This window comes from Dipodomys ordii, unplaced genomic scaffold, assembly GCF_000151885.1.
Source record: "Dipodomys ordii isolate 6190 unplaced genomic scaffold, Dord_2.0 Scaffold432, whole genome shotgun sequence".
Lineage (NCBI taxonomy): Eukaryota > Metazoa > Chordata > Mammalia > Rodentia > Heteromyidae > Dipodomys > Dipodomys ordii.
The window spans coordinates 13,568-30,579 of NW_012267648.1; the positions used below are offsets into that span (position 1 = coordinate 13,568).

Genomic DNA, 17,012 nt, shown 5'->3' on the forward strand with positions numbered 1-17,012 from the left:
AGGCCCTGGGTTCGATTCCTCAGCACCACATAAGCAAAAAGAAAAAAGCCGGAAGTGGTGTTGTGGCTCAAGTGTAGAGCACTAGCCTTGAGCTGAAGAGCTGAGGGACAGCGCACAGGCCCAGAGTTCAGGCCCCACTACCGGACCCCCCCCAAAAAAAAAGAGTTCTGCAAGAAAGTCCCAGTATTTTTCTATGTGAAATTATGCCATATTATTTATTTTACCTCTTGATTCATTGTAAAATTTATGTATATTAATATCATGAAGTGATTTCTTGATAATTCTATACCTGAATGCAGTGTACTTTGAAATTTTTCACTATCCACTTTATATTTCCATTGTCTTTTCCTGTCTAGCACATACCATTTTTCTGACAGTAGGTAATATACTCCATTATTCAAAAGTGTATATGTGTATGTATTACTGATTTTTATTGTCACTACTACTTAATTATTATTATATCATCATCATCACCATCATCATCATCATAATTTAGGTGGGGCTTTGGACAATTTGCTTTGGGATCCCTACGTATATCACTCAACATGATCTCTAGTTCCATTCATTTTTCAGCATATTATAGATTTCCTTCCCCTCTGTTCTTGCCACTGATCTAGGGAATTACCAGCCTCAGGATTTTACTAAAATACCTCCTTTGTCCATCATAGTGCTTGAACCCTGAGCTATTTTGCTCAAGGTTAGCACTCTACCACATTGAGCCCCAGCTCCACTTCTGGTTTTCTGGTAGTTAACTGGAAATAAGTGTCTCAAAGACTTTCCTGCCCAAGCTGGCTTTGAACTGAGGTGCTTAGATCTCAGCTTCATAAGTAGTTAGGATTGAGCCACCAGTACCCAGTATGAGGCACCAGTACCCAGCAAGACCTCATTTTAAAGAGTGAACCGAGGAGTGCTAATATGTTAAGACAAAGTCAAGCTGAGCCTTCATCTCAGACTTAGAAGGGAAAACACTATGCAAGTCAGGAAGTGCTTGCAGCAGTTTAAGAGGAGGAAAGAGAAGGCAAATGTCTCTCTTGTGACCAAGTGGAAATCATATCCACCTGAATACCAAATCACATATGCTCTGAAATACAGACTTGTGTTATTTATAAGACAACAGAAACCTTGTCTGGTTGGTGCCCCTGAGGCTGAGATGGAAGAAAGAATAAATTGAGAGGATTGTCACTGACCACCTGGACCAAACCCCCACTGAATTTCAAAGCCTTGCTCTAGCTAAGAAGCACTATCTGCAGGCAGACGCCCCAGGAGGAGCAGCTGGGGCAGCCCAGCCTCTCACTTCTTCTTCCCTGGGAGGTTTATGTTATGGCTTGTATCACTGTGGGAGGGTACCTACTACCCTGTTGACAGTAATAAGTTGCAAAGTCTTCAGGCTGAAGACTGCTGATGGTGAGAGTGTACTCTTCCCCAGATATACTGCCACTGAATCTGGATGGGACCCCGGTCTGCAAGCTGTTTGCCCAATAAATCAAAAGTTTAGGAGCTTTCCTTGGTTTCTGCTGATACCAGTGTAAATTAGTACCAATGCCCTGACTGGCTCTGCAAGTGATGGAGACTCTGTCTCCTACTGATGCAGACATGTAGGATGGAGACTGGGTCATTAGGACATCACATCTGGCACCTGACATTGGAAACAAAAGACAAATATCAACACAATTAATTATGCTCTGGACTGTTCATAAGAATGAGGCAACACTGTTAACACTGGGCTGAGTAAATTCCTAGCATCTCCTTCCTTACCTGGGAGCCAGAGCAGCAGGAGCCCCAGGAGCTGAGCAGGGGTCCTCATGTCCATGCTGTGTGCTGACTAACTGACTTCTGCACAGGGTGTGAGCAGACTATAAAGAAATTCTCAAGGCAGTAGGCTGTGCTCTAGGCACATGCAAATTCTCAAGCAGTGGGCAGAGCTGCAGGCCTGGCCCAGATGCAGGCTGGCCGAAATGCCTGTCAAAGCCCAGAACTAAAGTCACCAGGGGTGGGGGTCTCTAGAGAACTGCACAGAACAAATTTGTCCTCAGAAACTGTTTTTAAAGGAGGGTGTGACAATGATCAATAGAATATGGACTCATTGCCTTACTCATGGTAACTGTAACTCCTCTGTACAATATCTTTACAATAAAATAGATATTAAAAGAAAATGAAGGGACAGTGTTAATGGAAAAGAAGGGGACCTTTGTGGAATGGTGGCCCTTAGTCTCCAGCTCCCATCCCCACCCCAGACAACTTCTTTTTTCTTACTGAAGAAACAACCACTGACTGATATCATCCAATATCAGTTCCCAATGTATCTAGCTCTTTGTTCTTTGTGAGCATTAAGCCTGACTCCTGATGGCAATGAGTCTGAAGCTTCCTTGTCTCCACCTAGTGGAGGAGCGTGGTCCATCCTGAAGGCCTGGCTCAGCTCCCTAACTCCACCTCTGAAATAGGTTAAGATTTCTCCTGCCCTAACCCTAGATTTTAACTGCTTGTACAGGATCTGTCTGTCATGTTAGTGAAGTGAAACATTTTTAAATGTTAAATAAACTTTAGCGCCTCTAAAAAAATAAAGGAAAGAAAAGAAAATGAAAATCTATGCATTTATACAAAAAAATGAAAATATTTTTCCTTGGAAACCTAATGCAGATTGACTCTATTGTTCTCTACTGCTCTTTTTTTTTAAGTGCATTTTAATTTTGACATGATCCATGCTATGGTTTTCTTTTTTTTTTCTCAGTTGGTTGTGGGGCCTGAACTCTGGGCCTGGTCACTGTCACTTGAGCCACAGCACCACTTCCACTGCTTATTTGGTGCTGGGGAATTGAACCCAGGACCTCATGCATATAAGGCAAGCACTCTACCATGGAGCCACCCTCCCAGTCCCATGCTATGGTTTTCATGACAGCTTTTTATATAATTCAGTAACTCAGAAAAAATTAAACAGTTTTACAATTAAAATAATTATAGAAGACTGCTGCTCTGTTACTAGATATTATGAGTCCAGATTCCCAGAGTTTTCACTGTTTCCCTGTCCTATCCCAAAGAACAATCATAATCAGTATTACTCAGAAATTGATACATGATAACACTACTCATAGGTAGGTAGGTATTTGGCTAGGTAGAAGTAGACATATAGAAATGTACATATGCAGGGAAGTAGAAAAAAGAAAAAAATAGAAATTTAAGGAAAGAAAACAAGCAAGGAAGCAAGGAAGGAAAGAAAATCCAGAAAGCTGCCTAGGTAGCTAGCTGGATTAAATTTTACTTTAAAAATACTATGCAAAAACAAAATTGATGCAATAAAAAATCATGATCTGCAAAGCATAGACCATCCCCTGGTCTTTGCATTGGTGCCCTGCACAATCCTGATAAATGATTGTTTTTCTGCTCTGGTGAATGTTCTTTCCCAATGCCTCCCTCCAGGACAGTTCATATAAGCTCCCCTAACCAACCCAGGCTTCTACTAAGGAAAGAATTTGATGCTATTTCTACCTTAGTGAGCATTACACATTTCTACACCAGACATTTCCTAAGCTTTTGGGTGTCATATATGTCCTATCTTTATTATCTGAAGCTGAGGCCCCTCAGAAGCTGAGGTGTTGTCTAAACCATGGACTCATATCTACTTCAGTGTACTCCATTTCACACATCTGTGTGTTCCTACATCATCCATTTTATCTACTGTCTAAGTGAAGGTGTCTACTAAGTGATGGTGTTTTTAATGACTGAGTTTAGGGATTATGAGTCAAATAGGCATGGAAAGGGTAAAATGCAACATGCCCAAGGATGAAGACTAGGAACTGGAGCTAAAAATATAGAGTGAACATCTTCAGACAGTGAGGACAAAGACCGCAGACAGTGAAGTTAGAGTAAGTGGGGAGGCCTTCTCACGTGAGGATCAATCCATACTACACCCAAGCAAGAACATAAAGTGAGTGGCCTTTGGGAAAACTTTTGTTTACAATGGGCTGAAAACTCTGTGACAATGCATTAAATGGGAGAATCCTAAGAAAAAGAAACATTTGTGTTAGGAGTACTCTGAAATGTAGCTGTGATACAAAACAATGTATGTTTGTGCTTCCATCCTTTTTCATGACATAAGAGCCTATAAATCCCTTGGAACTTTGGGGAGGAGAAAGGGGGAAAAGGATAGAGAAAGAGAGAGAGAGAGAGAGAGACAGAGACAGAGACAGAGACAGACAGAGAGAGACAGAGAGACAGAGAGAGAGATGCCCAAGTCTGGATTTGAATAAAGCCTAAAATCCAATTATTTTTGTTATATGGTGCTCATATATTACATGCCAACCTCTGTAGAACTTCTCTTCATGATGTAAAACACAGGTAATGCCCAATGTGGATAGATAACCACTCAGAAGATGGAGATCTGAGGATCACAGTGCAATGCCAGCTCAGACAAAAACCTCTGTGAGACTCTTACCTCCAATTAACCACCAAAAGTCAGCAGTAGAAATGTGGCTCAAGCAGTACAATTCAGGGACAGCATCCAGGCCTTAAGTTCAAAGGCCTAGACAGCACAACAAAAAGGGGAAGAATCTTCAAAGTCCAAGTTAGGAACAGCCAGAACAGTCTTTGTTCATGTGATGTCTGTCAATATCATTAAATTGAACGCTCTATGAGATCATTGATTTTCTTTGATGTGCTCAAGATTTCAGGGTTAATGATCGTCCCTGATACTATTCGTGTATAATAGTAATTTCTTTGTGTTTGGTGTAGGAGTAAATGAACAACTGCCCCAATACAGTTTGAGATCTGTAGCTGTTTTACTTATTACCATCAGGTGGGGCTGTGGAACCTTCAATGTGTCAGTGACAGAGATGTGGGAGGACTTGACATGGGAGAGGAGAGACTGGCTGACCTGAGGAGCAGTGATAAAGCTCCTGAGCATGTGGTGGGATTCATAGTCTGCAATAATGCTTGAGCTGATGAAGATGTCAGAAGCCTGCTTGATGTCTGGAGCTGCTTGTTTACTTAATAAAAGGAATTCAATCATGGATTTATGTAGGGAACTCTGGAGCTGAGCTGTTGAGGCCTGGAAAGGGTTAAGAAATTGTAAAGCCATCTCAACAGTAACCAGAAGGCTGAAAGCTGGGCCCTAGAAATATCAAGCAGTCAAGGCTTTGGATGCTTGTGTATCCAAAGTTTAAGGCCTTGGAAATAAGATAAAAGTCTACGCTTAATATAATTTTTAAATTATATTAAGTGAAGTAAGCCAGGCCCAAAGAAACATAGGTCCCATGGTTTCCCTTATTTGCAATATCTAGTATATGTCTGAGTCAAGCAGAAAAGGCCTAAGATAAGTATTCAAATGTTTGTTTTCTTTCATGTGATTATTTCTAACACATTTATAAGATTATTTCTTTGTTGCTTTGTATGTCCCTCCCTCACAGTATAACCCTTGCTTTCATTATATTTGATGTCAGTATAATTTGTGGAGGGGAAGGGGAAAAACAAATTGTTTAAATAGGTATACAGGTGGACCCATTGCAACAATGAGATATACAAGTCATTATGTCGAAACAAACTTTACAACTTTGGTGGGGGGAGGGAGCATTGGGAGGGGGGCAGGGGGAGGATGGGAAGGGATGAGAAGGGGAAACAAAGGAGGAGGCTACAATGCTTGATAAGAAATGTACTCATTGTCTTGCTCATGTAATTGTAACCCCTCTGTACAGTATTTTCACAATAAATACAAAAAGTCTATGCTAATGTTGGAGTGCTTATTGCTTCCCTCTGCTTCATAAGATAAGGGACTCCATTATCATTTGTATGCAAATTATGCATAGTGTTATAACTTCAAAGATATTCATACCCTAGTATAAATACTGAACTAAATAAAAAGATTTGTTACTGAGATCTCAGCTCTGGATCCCCTGCTGTCTCCTTTTGTAGTTTCTCTCTTTTCTCTTTCATTGGCCAGATATCCTGTCATCTTGGTGATCCTGGTTGTGGTTAGCAACAAGTGGCACCCAACATGGGGCTTGAATAACAAGTGAACTGAAGCATTTGGAAAACTCAACAGAAGAACCCTGAGGAGTTCCTGCACTAGGACCACACTTCAGGATTGCCAAGGTAACAATGGGGCAAGCTAAAAGCAAAAGGGCTGAGTATTTTAAGTCAATAAAGATGCTGCTGGCAGCATCAGGAGCAAAAGTAAAGAGAAAAGACTGGGGACTTAGCCTTTTATGTCAAAAAATATTCTCATCAGTTGCCTCCACAAGGAATGCTTCAAATTTGGTGATGGAAGGAGATTGTCAGGCCATTTGAAATGGCTCTTAATCAGGGGGAAATAATCCCATTGGGAGGGAAGGGATGGTAGGGGAAAAACAAAGGAGGAGATAACAATGCTTGATAGGAAATGTACTCATTACCTTGCTCATGTAACTGTAACCCCTCTCTACAGCATTTTTACAATAAAAATATAAAAACTGATTTTTATGCAATAATTACAATGATGTTTCAGCCTTTTCAAACTCCTCTAAAATCAGAGTGTAGGTCTGTATTGGAAGCTCCTATGTAGAAAAAGGAAACCTGCTTGAAGTCTAACCAGTATTTGTAATTCAAAATATCCTGGAATGAGGAAGCCCATAGCCAAACTCTTAGAAATGACCATGTCCAGCCCCCCTACAAATTGGGGGGCTTCCCACTTAGGAAGAAGAGAGCTTGGCTGAACATGGCTCAACAGTTACGGTATGATGATCAAGCTATTAATCAGGAACACAGGGCAAGAGAAAAGATAACACAGCCAGAATAAGTGACTATCCCTTCAGTAGAAATCAGGCATGGAGACCCAAAACCTTATGTTATTTTATAGCCAGGTTGAGACAATCTTCATAAAACTGTACAACAAACTAAGCTAATAGAATTACTTCTCCAAAGGGTTGCCTTTGATACTACTAATTCAGAGTGTCAAAATGCTTGGACCTAATCAGGACCACAAATGCCAACCTTGCAGATTAAAAGGAATTGTTCAGAAAATAAAAACTCCAAGCAAAATCAGATCTTTGTATAGGTTAAATAAACATATTGGCATAGGATGGGGGTTGACAGACCCTTCTATAGATTTCTATTGCATTCTTAAACTAAGGCCATGTGCCTTTCCTTTCTCTATTTCTCTTTCCAGGTCCTGGAGACTGAAGCCCATCTAGGAAATATTTAAAAATCAATATGTGTGTTAATGTGTATTGGAATGTGTTCTGTGCTATCTAGATCTTGATTATCTGTATACAAATGCAATTGTTAGCAGGAGTTTTGTGTTTTGCATTTTGTCTCATAGTTTCTTTGGTGTGGTCTGTTTTTCTAACACTGACCACGTTATATCATATTGGGCAAAATAATGTCATTTTGTCAGTGGGATTTATGGCCTGTTTTCAATTATAAAATTTAAGTGCCTTAAAACTTTGCACAAAAGTGTTTATGTATGTATGAACATGTTCAAAATAATCTGATTTTTTAATATCAGATGATATTTAAAAAATTCCTCTCCTCTATCAAACTAAAGTGCTTCTGTTTCATGTTGTAATATTTTTTGTATTGATATTCCTTGGAATTGCTTCCTTGTGAACTATTATCAGTGGCCATATAAAAAATGTGAATCTTGTGTCAGAGGAATTAAAAGAATAAATTGTAATTACCAAGTGTGGGGCATGTTAAAAGGCCCTGCTCCCAGCTAGTTGGGATTAAAAAATAAATAAAAATACAGAGAGAAAAGAAAAAAGGGGCAGTGTTAGACTCAAACTACAAAGAAGATCATCATTATATCTGGGTGTCAACAAATGTGTCTGCTATTATATTAAGAAAAACTATGATTTTTGAGTTTAAAACTTTTCTAAGTGTTAATTCAAAATACAAAATAGGGAAAAAAATTAAGGAGACAAGGGAATGTGAAGAAAAAAGAGTAAATGAAAGGCTTTGGAGATAAAATTGAGGAAACAGAAAAATGATTTCCCTTAGATAAGAAAGGATTTAGAAAGTAAGAATTATCTTAAATGTTTGTTTCAAAGTGGATAAAGGAAGAAGACTAATGACTGAAGTTTTAAGTAATTAGCAGATGGTCAGAATATGTCTTGAATTTATAAGTGAGAATTTGTTGTTAAACTTTAGTAGTGAATTCCATATGTAAATAAATGTGATTTAAATAAGTTTAGGATTAATACACTAAAACCAGCATCTCATTCTTTATGTCTACTCATGAAAGTAATAGTACATGTACTGTTAAATTTGTCAAGTTTTTAATGACATTAAACTAGTAACTAAACCAAGTGCACTTAAGTGTTTATGTCAAAAATCCTCTAAATGAATCTCTTAACTAAAATGCTAATTTTTCCTCTAAACTCAGGAATGAGACAAAGATGTCCACTCTCTCCACTTCTCTTCAATTTAGTACTAGAATGCCTAGCTAGAGCAATAAGACAACATGCAAACATAAAGGGGATCCAAATAGAGAAAGATGACATGATCTTGTATTTAAAGATTCCCATGGACTTCACTCCCAAATTACACAAGCTGACTCAAAAGTTTGGCAAGGGATGTGAAGGGTAAACAAAGGAGGAGGCTGCAATGCTTGATAAGAAATGTACTCATTATCTTGCCCGTGTAATTGTAACCCCTCTCTACTCTCTACAGTATGTTCACAAAAAATAAAAATAAAAAAAAACCTTTGGCAAAGTAGCAGGGTACAAAATTAACCCTCAAAAATTAATGGCTTTTTTGTATGCCAACAATGAGAAAAGCATGGCTGAAATCAAGAAAGCAACTCCAATCATAATAGCCCCACAAAAATTAAAATACCTAGGAATTAACCAAAGAAGTGAAGGACATCTATGATGAAAAGTTTAAAAACCTGAAAAAGGAAATCAAAACAGAACTTAGAAAGTGAAAATACCTCCCATGCTCCTAGATTACAAGGATCAACATTGTGAAAATGACAATAATTCCCAAGGCTATCTACAAATTCAATGTGATACCTATAAATATTCCAACCTCATTCTTCAAGGAAATAGAAGAGACAATCCAAAATTTATATGAAACAATAAAAGACCCCAAATTGCAAAAATGATCCTTAACAGAAAGAATAGTGCTGGAGGAATGTCAATTCCAAATTTCAAACTCTACTACAAGGTCATATTAATCAAAACAGCTTGGTACTGGCACAAGAACAGACCTCAGGACCAATGGAATAGAATTGAAAACCCAGAAATGAACCTACAGACCTATAGCCATCTAATCTTCAATAAGGGATCTAAAACAATAGAATGGAAGAAAGACAGCCTCTTCAGTAAATGGTGCTGGCAAAATTGGTTAATCACTTGTAGAAAACTAAAGCTAGATCCTTATATATCACCCTGCACCAGAATCAACTCCAAATGGATCAAAGACCTCGGAGTCAAAACAGACACCCTGAAAACATTACAGGATGGAATAGGAGAAACCCTTGGTCTCCTTGGCACAGGCCGAAATTTTCTGAATAGAGACCGGGAAACACAACAAATCAAAGAAAGGTTGGAGAAATAGGATTGCGTGAAATTGCAGAGCTTCTGCATAGCAAAGGACATAGCTAGCAAGATCAGTTTTTGCTGTTTATCATGTCTGTTCCCTAAGTATGTAAGTTGCTTTGGAGACAGCTTCTCTAGCAATTATAGTCAGGCTCACAAAGGGACAGGTGACACTCACAGATTTTCCTGATTTAACTTTGATCCTTAATAAGTTCCAGGTAAGCCATGCTTAAAATCTATTTTTACTGGTCTCCATGTTTACTCTCACCTGACTTTGTCAGTCACCTACCTACTCTTATCTGGGAACCAAATATTGATTAAATTCTTCCCTAGGAATTATGATTTATAAATTGCAGGAAGATAGTGATCTAAGTAATCCTGGTGTATTAACTTCCACAGGCTCAAGAGGAGCTGCAACTACTACAGCAACATATCTAAAATATGGAGTTAGAAAGAGTGAATCCTGAATCTCTAGCATGTTAGGAGATAAATAGTTCTTTCCAGTTAGCTGAAACATCTTGGATATCATAATCAAAATGGTAAGGTCTATTCATCTCTAAAATATATACAACGGATTTTGCCAAAGATTGTTATCCTAAATCAAGACTATCTCTTTATTTTACTGACAGAAGCAAAAAGAGAAAGGTATATTGCTCTTGTAACAACTCCCTTAACAGTCTACACAGCAGAAAGAACTGTTCATCCACCTGTTCAAGGTTTAACCCACTTCTTTTAATCTCATTAGAGCTCATTCCAAATTGCTCGGTCCTTTGTCCCAGGGCAATGAGTTCCTTGATCATAGGTGATTCCTCTACAATGTTCTGCTTATATTAGTACTAAATTGCAAACTTCCCTACATAAATGGCACATTAAACATATTACAGGAATCCCATATAATCCTCAAGGACAAGCCATTGTGGAATACAGTAACCATACACTCAAGTCTCAACTAAGTAAACAAGAAGGGGGGATAGGCTTAGGTCACTGGACCAGCCAAAGAACAGATAGCAATCATTATGTACCCTCAATTATGAAATTTAATTTTGCATCCAATACTTCACCAGAAGATAAATATTGGAAGGTTCTGAAAAAATTGCCGTCTTCATGTCAGCCTATATGGTAGAAGGATGATAGTGATAATACCTGGAAATTTGAAAGTGTCAAAGTATGGCACCATGGTCATGCTTGTGTCTCCACAGGTTTTACAGACATCTGGTTACCAGCCAAGAAACTAATACCCAGGAATGAACAAAAGATCATCTAATACCAAGGAACCTCTGAATCCTTCAAGAGGATGAAGATGACTGCAGGCACTGGATAAACAGTGCAAACCAGAACAGCAACTATTCCCATGTTGGAACAGATGAAGAAGCTTTCTCAAGAAGCTGAGAGATGTTTACAGGACAATGGACAGGAAATTAATGTCATGTTTTGATTGTAATGTAAACAGCACTTATTCATACTGTGAGTGCCTCTTGCAGAGTGCAAGCCTCTGCCAGGAGGGTTCCAATGCTGGGTCAATATTATACTTAACTTGGACTGTGATATGTAACAATTCAGAAGTGCTACCTGTCCATTGATATAAAGATAGAGTAGAACTATTTAGTCAGAAAAAATTTGAGAGGCCCTGGATAAATGTATCTGATTGGTTTAAGTTCCAAAATACAGAGAGGTTACCCCCAAGACAGTGCTCTTATAGAAAAAAATGTTACTGTGTATTTAGCTCCTGAGACAGAATTTACAGTTCTTCAAACATAAGGCTTCATTGGCCATTAATACCATGATTAAAACTTCCGTTTTTATTGAGGAAAGCCCTTTTGTACAAAATATCCTATTGCAAAATTTAGTCGGAACTGCTGTCACCTTAAAAGGGGACAAATTTGTAACCTAGGATAAAATTAGTCAGCAAAAAAGATGAAATCAAAATAAAAAAGATGAAATCATAGAGAATGAGTTAAGTATGGACCTTGAATTTATAGTTCATCAAAAATGTTTGTGTTTCAGTTTTGTGGACCATCTTAGTAACTGTTCTGTAGCAATACTTCCTTTGTCTAAAGGAAAATTACTTGGAATTGGTTGGTCTTTTGTTTGTGGAAGAAAAGCATCTCGTGTTCTGAAGAGAAATTATTCAAGACTCTGTTACATTGGGAGGATGTACCTCTATTACTTAATAATTTGACTTACCAGAATAAGGGATGAATGAAACATGATCTCCAGAAAATTGTGATGATAACCTTATACTATTAAGTACTGATGATAGAGTTGTAGCTACAGCATTTATTTTACCTGACCTTAAACTTGTGGAGTAGGTGTCCAGAGAGAACCTAATCAGCTAGCTTGTCCTTTCAACAAGACAACAAATGTTAGGGCCATAATTCTGGAAGAAATAAATCAGGAAATAATGGAGTTAAGATCAAGTATTTGACAAAAATGAGCTTCCACAGATTATTTGCTGATGAAAAACAAGAATTTGAAGGGTTATATTGCTTTAATATAACTAACAATTCTCAAAAAATTCAGAACGAGTTAGAGCAGCTCAAAATGGAATTAAACAAGTTAAAAATTATTAATGACTGGGGGCTGTCTTGGCTATGTCTCTTCTTGGGTTCAATAGCTTCCATCTTAGGGGTTGTCTTATTGGTTCCCTGTCTGTTCCAATGTTTATCATCAGCTTGTTTTCACAATGTAGTGAACTCTGGAGTTGAGCTGTGAGACCTAGAAAGGGTTAAGAGATTGGAAAGCCATCTCTGACTACATTCAGAAGGCTGAGAGTTGTGCCCAGGAAAGGTCAAACTGTCAAGGTAAAACAGAGGTTCAATTTTCTCCCTTACGTGTGAGCTGCTTGGACATTTAAGACCTTAGAGATGAAAAAAAAAAAGTCTATGTTAGATTTTTTTGTTGCTTTGCATGTTCCTCCCCAATGGTATAACCCCTGTTTTCATTGTATTTAATGTTGGTATAATTTGAGGAGGGGAAGGGAAAAAACAAAATGTTTAAATAGGAATACAAGTTGACCCATTGTAACAATGAGATGTACATGACACTATGTTGAAAAATGAACTTTACAGTGCTGGGAAGGTGGCTCAGTGGTTGAGTGCTTGCTTTGCATGCCTGAGGCCCTGGGTTTGATTCCTCAGCAACACATAAGCAAAAAGAAAAAAGCCAGAAGTGGCGCTGTGGCTCAAGTGGTAGAGCGCTAGCCTTGAGCTGAAGAGCTGAGGGACAGTGCCCAGGCCCAGAGTTTAGGCCCCACAACTGGACCCCCCCCCCAAAAAAAGAAAAATGAACTTTAAGAGGAGGAGAGTTGGAGGGGGGAGGGTAGTTGAGGAGGTGGGAGGGAAGAGATGGTAGGGGAAAAACAAAGGAGGAGACAGCAATGCTTGAAAAGAAATGTATTGATTACCTTGCTCATGTAACCCCTCTGTACAGTATGTTCACAATAAAAAACTTATTTAAAAAGTTAGAGTGTTTATTGCTTCCCTCTGCTTCCTAAGGGAGGCATTTATCACTTGTATGCAAATTATGCTTCTTGTTAATGCTGTTAATTTCTAAGATATGGATATCCTAGTCTCTGCACATACCTGTAGTCACTTTGCCTGTAATTTTATTTTCTTTTTTGTATGTTTTTTATTGTGAGCATACTGTACAGAGGGGTTACAGTTATATGAGCAAGCAAGGTAATAAGTACATTTCCTATGGAGCATTGTTGCCTCCTCCTTTGTTTTTTCCCTACCATCCCTTCCTTTCTCACCTCCTTAACTCCTGCCCCTGCCCTCCCTGAAGTTGTAAAGTAACATACTGTCTTGTACATCTCATTGTTACAATAGGTCAGCCTGCATCCCTATTTATGTCCTTTATTAAATTTATGTTTTTTATTGTAAAGATACTGTACAGAGGGGTTACAGTTACATGAGTAATATAATGAGTACATTTACTATCCAGCATTGTTGCCTCCTCCTTTTTGTTTCCCCTACCATCCCTTCCTGTCCCAGTTCCACAACTCTTCCCTCCCCACCCAAAATTATTAAGTTCATTCTCAACATATTGTCTTGTACATCTCATTGTTACAGTGGGTCAACTGTATCCCTATTTCAGCATTTTGTTATTTCCCTTCCCCTCCCCAAATGAGAAAAATGTATGTACAAGATGTAGGCACCGGAATAAAATACAGTGAAACAGGGTTTATACCATGGGGCAAGAACATACAAGAGAAACAAAAAAAATCATATAGTATGTTGTAAGTACATTAAAAACAAGTTACTTCGCCTGTTCTGAACTAAATTAAAAATCCTTGTTAAGGGATTTCAGGATTCAGAAGCAGGTGCTGAGCTCTAGATCTCCTGCAGCCCCTTTTCTATTTTGTCCTCTTTCTCAGTTCGGAGGCCCAGTATCATGTCATCATCATGCTGTTTCTGATTGTGGTTACAGACAGGTTTAAAACTTAAAAGAGGGGCTGCACCTGTTCTCATACTGGCCAATGACTTAAATATATTGCATGAGGTAACAGAAGAGGAAATGCCTCAGTTTTCTTTGTAATTATGTATTCTGGTACCAATCAATTTATGTTTCACGTAGTGTCTTGGTTGAAAGAGTTTAACGCATATTTAAAGTATTTGCTAAAAATTTTGGTGAATATTCCTGAGAATCATGCACTTAAAGTTGTCATCTTGATCTTTCACAAGCCCTCAATGACATTTCATGGAAAAACTCCATTTTTGTCTCCCTATCAAAGATGTAACACACATGCCCCTTTCTTTTGAATCATTTGATGATTTGCATAGTATCTTTGGGTCCAAGCCAGGCTGGTCACATTCCTGTTTACAATTAGCTTGTAAGGCTGACAATTTATTGGCCCTTCATTTATTGATGATAACTGTTACTGTTGTGATAATTTCACATCATGAATCATTTAAACATGGAAACAACTTGATTATGCTCCATTTCTCACTAAAGCATTTGAGACCAGAATAATGCACTTCTGGAAAAATACTGCCTACCTCAGTTTACTTTAGAATAATGATCACACAACTGAAAACAAATGCTAGAGGAGTAGGAATCATAGATTGATGCTGGGAGGCAGAGATCAGGTTAGTAGTCCTCGCTACTTAGGAGGCTGAGATCCTAAAGATCCTGGATGCAGGACAGTCAAAGAAAAATATGGTCACAAAACCTATCTCCAAAATGAACACTAAAAATATTGTTGAGTGGATGGCTCATGTAATCAAGGACCATTCAAGCAAATGTAAATTCCTATGCTCAACCCTTGCACTTATAAATAAATAGTAAGACAATATACCTTTCTCTATCTTTCTTAATTTAAAAGAAATACCAAAAAACAAATCTAATTCTAGGTAAAGTTCTGTGAAAGCTAACTTTGAAATATTTTCTAGGAAATTTAGCAAAATGAGATATTTTAACAAACTAACAAGAGATATTTGCATAAAATTATTTGCAAAATTCTGAGCAATCTCTGTAAAAGCCAAGAAATCATGATGAGCAGATAAAATTAGAGCAAATGTTTCATATCTCCACAAGGTTTTTACTGTTTCCTTTAGTATAATTTTTATGATTTCTGCATTTTAACTTCTTGTCACTGAGCATAACAAATTAGAAGCTGGTTATCATTCTATAAGTGATTAAATCTCTCATTCCAGTAAAAGGTGTTAAGGACATAAGGACTTGAAAAAGAAAAGTACACAGATACGCACAAAAATAAAATCAACTCATGAATTCATTTTAAATACAACTGCTTGCTTAGAAAATAATTGTGAAGAAATGTTAAATTAAAAATAAAACTAAGACCTATTACTCAGTACCAAATTTGTGTTCGGGGAAAATGAGTAACAATATGAAATATGTCATGACCTCACTTACTGCTGGAAAATATAATGGGCACAAAGCATACTTTAAAGATGTTTGTATTTGAGAATGTATTTCTACAGTTTGTGGAAATAAATGCATAACACTAGAAGGTACTATCATTGTTATTGTCATTGTTATTGTTTTCTGTCATAATATATGACCCTAAAATGTTCAGAAAATATAAATACTCACCAAAATTCTTCTTTAACAAAACAAGCCATTTCAGCCAGGTGCCAGTGGTTCACTCTGCAATCCAAGCTACTTACTCAGGATCTGAGGATCACAGTGCAAAGCCAACTCCAGTTAAGTATCAAAAATTCCAGAAGTAGAGCTGTGGCTCCAGTGGTAGAGCCTTGACCCAAAAATTCTCAGGATTGCTCCCAGGCTCTGAATATAAGTACCGGTACCAGCACACAGAAAAAGAAAAGAGCCATTTCAGTTTTCACATACTATCTATAGAACTAAAGCAGACTATGCCTACATGACTTAAACTGTCACTCTCCTATGCTAATACACAGTACTATGGCTGTAACAACATTACCAAATTTGGTGACAACATGCTGGAAAGGAAAAGAGTAAGGATCTAAGAGGAGTGTCCATTGTGCCCAAGTGGGATTCAGGCTCCTAAATGTCTTTAATAAAGACCTGAGGCAATCAAAGGAGATAAGACTTATAAAAGGGCACTTTGTATTCTGCCATTCAGGCTCCTTTGCCTGATGCTCTTCGTCTGGATTCATACGTTAGAACCAGGTATATTATCTGGATGTCAGGCCAGAAGCTCTTCAAAGTGAATTGTTTGTGTCCAACAAGCAGGAATGCATAATTTGGGCATAGGAAGTGTGAATCTATAAGAGTATTGTGACATCTTTGAGGTGATTGCATAAAAATGATCTGATCTCAAGGATCAGGAGCAAGTGGCAGTTTTATTTTGGGGATGACTGACATTTGCAGGATGAAGCCCCTCACAACAGGAGACTGTCTAGAAGTTGACATGACAGGGAACAAAGAAGGGCTAGTCTGTCTAGAAGACTTCACTCTGAGACACATAGGGAGTCTCTAGGTCAGAGATACACAAGGCCAGTGTGGTTAGGAATTTCCATGACCTGGGTTTATCTTTCCTGATTGCTTGATGTTGTGGATGGAGTTTCCTGCAGCCCACACTCTATCTACTTCTTTAGTGGTCAAAATCAGTGCTACTTTGTGGAAATTTGAAATAACCGGATATGTAAAATTAAATTTGGCAATACAAATCTGCCTTGAAAGAAAACGGTAAAGAAATGTGTGGTTTGAATAAATGACATGAAGCATTAATGGACATCTTTCTTTCATTTATATCATACAGTTGCATATGCTCTAGTTTATCTAGACTATAATCTTGCAAAGTCTCCAGATCTATATTACATTACTGGGGTTCTAAACACACAGAGACCTGTCTCCACCTGGTGCCTATACTGGAGGATCCAACTTATTATAGATGAGAGTTCTATCCATGGATGAGAATGGAAACCCAGACACTTGTCAAGTCCACTTCTATGTAGATCCAATTATAAGGAGTGGAATACCAACCACGAAGAACCTACACATGAATACTGTCTGCTTTTTCTAGTTACTTTTTGTCAACACTGGGAAATAATAGATTGATAAATA

At 38.0% G+C, this 17,012-nt stretch overlaps 1 gene segment (V, D, J or C); it reads right to left on the reverse strand.

Moving 5' to 3' along the window:
* Positions 1–885: 885 nt before the first annotated feature.
* On the reverse strand, positions 886–1,810 carry LOC106001800. The segment is given in 2 exon segments: positions 886–1,636; positions 1,756–1,810. Coding segments are annotated over 2 exon segments (378 nt in total).
* Positions 1,811–17,012: the final 15,202 nt, after the last annotated feature.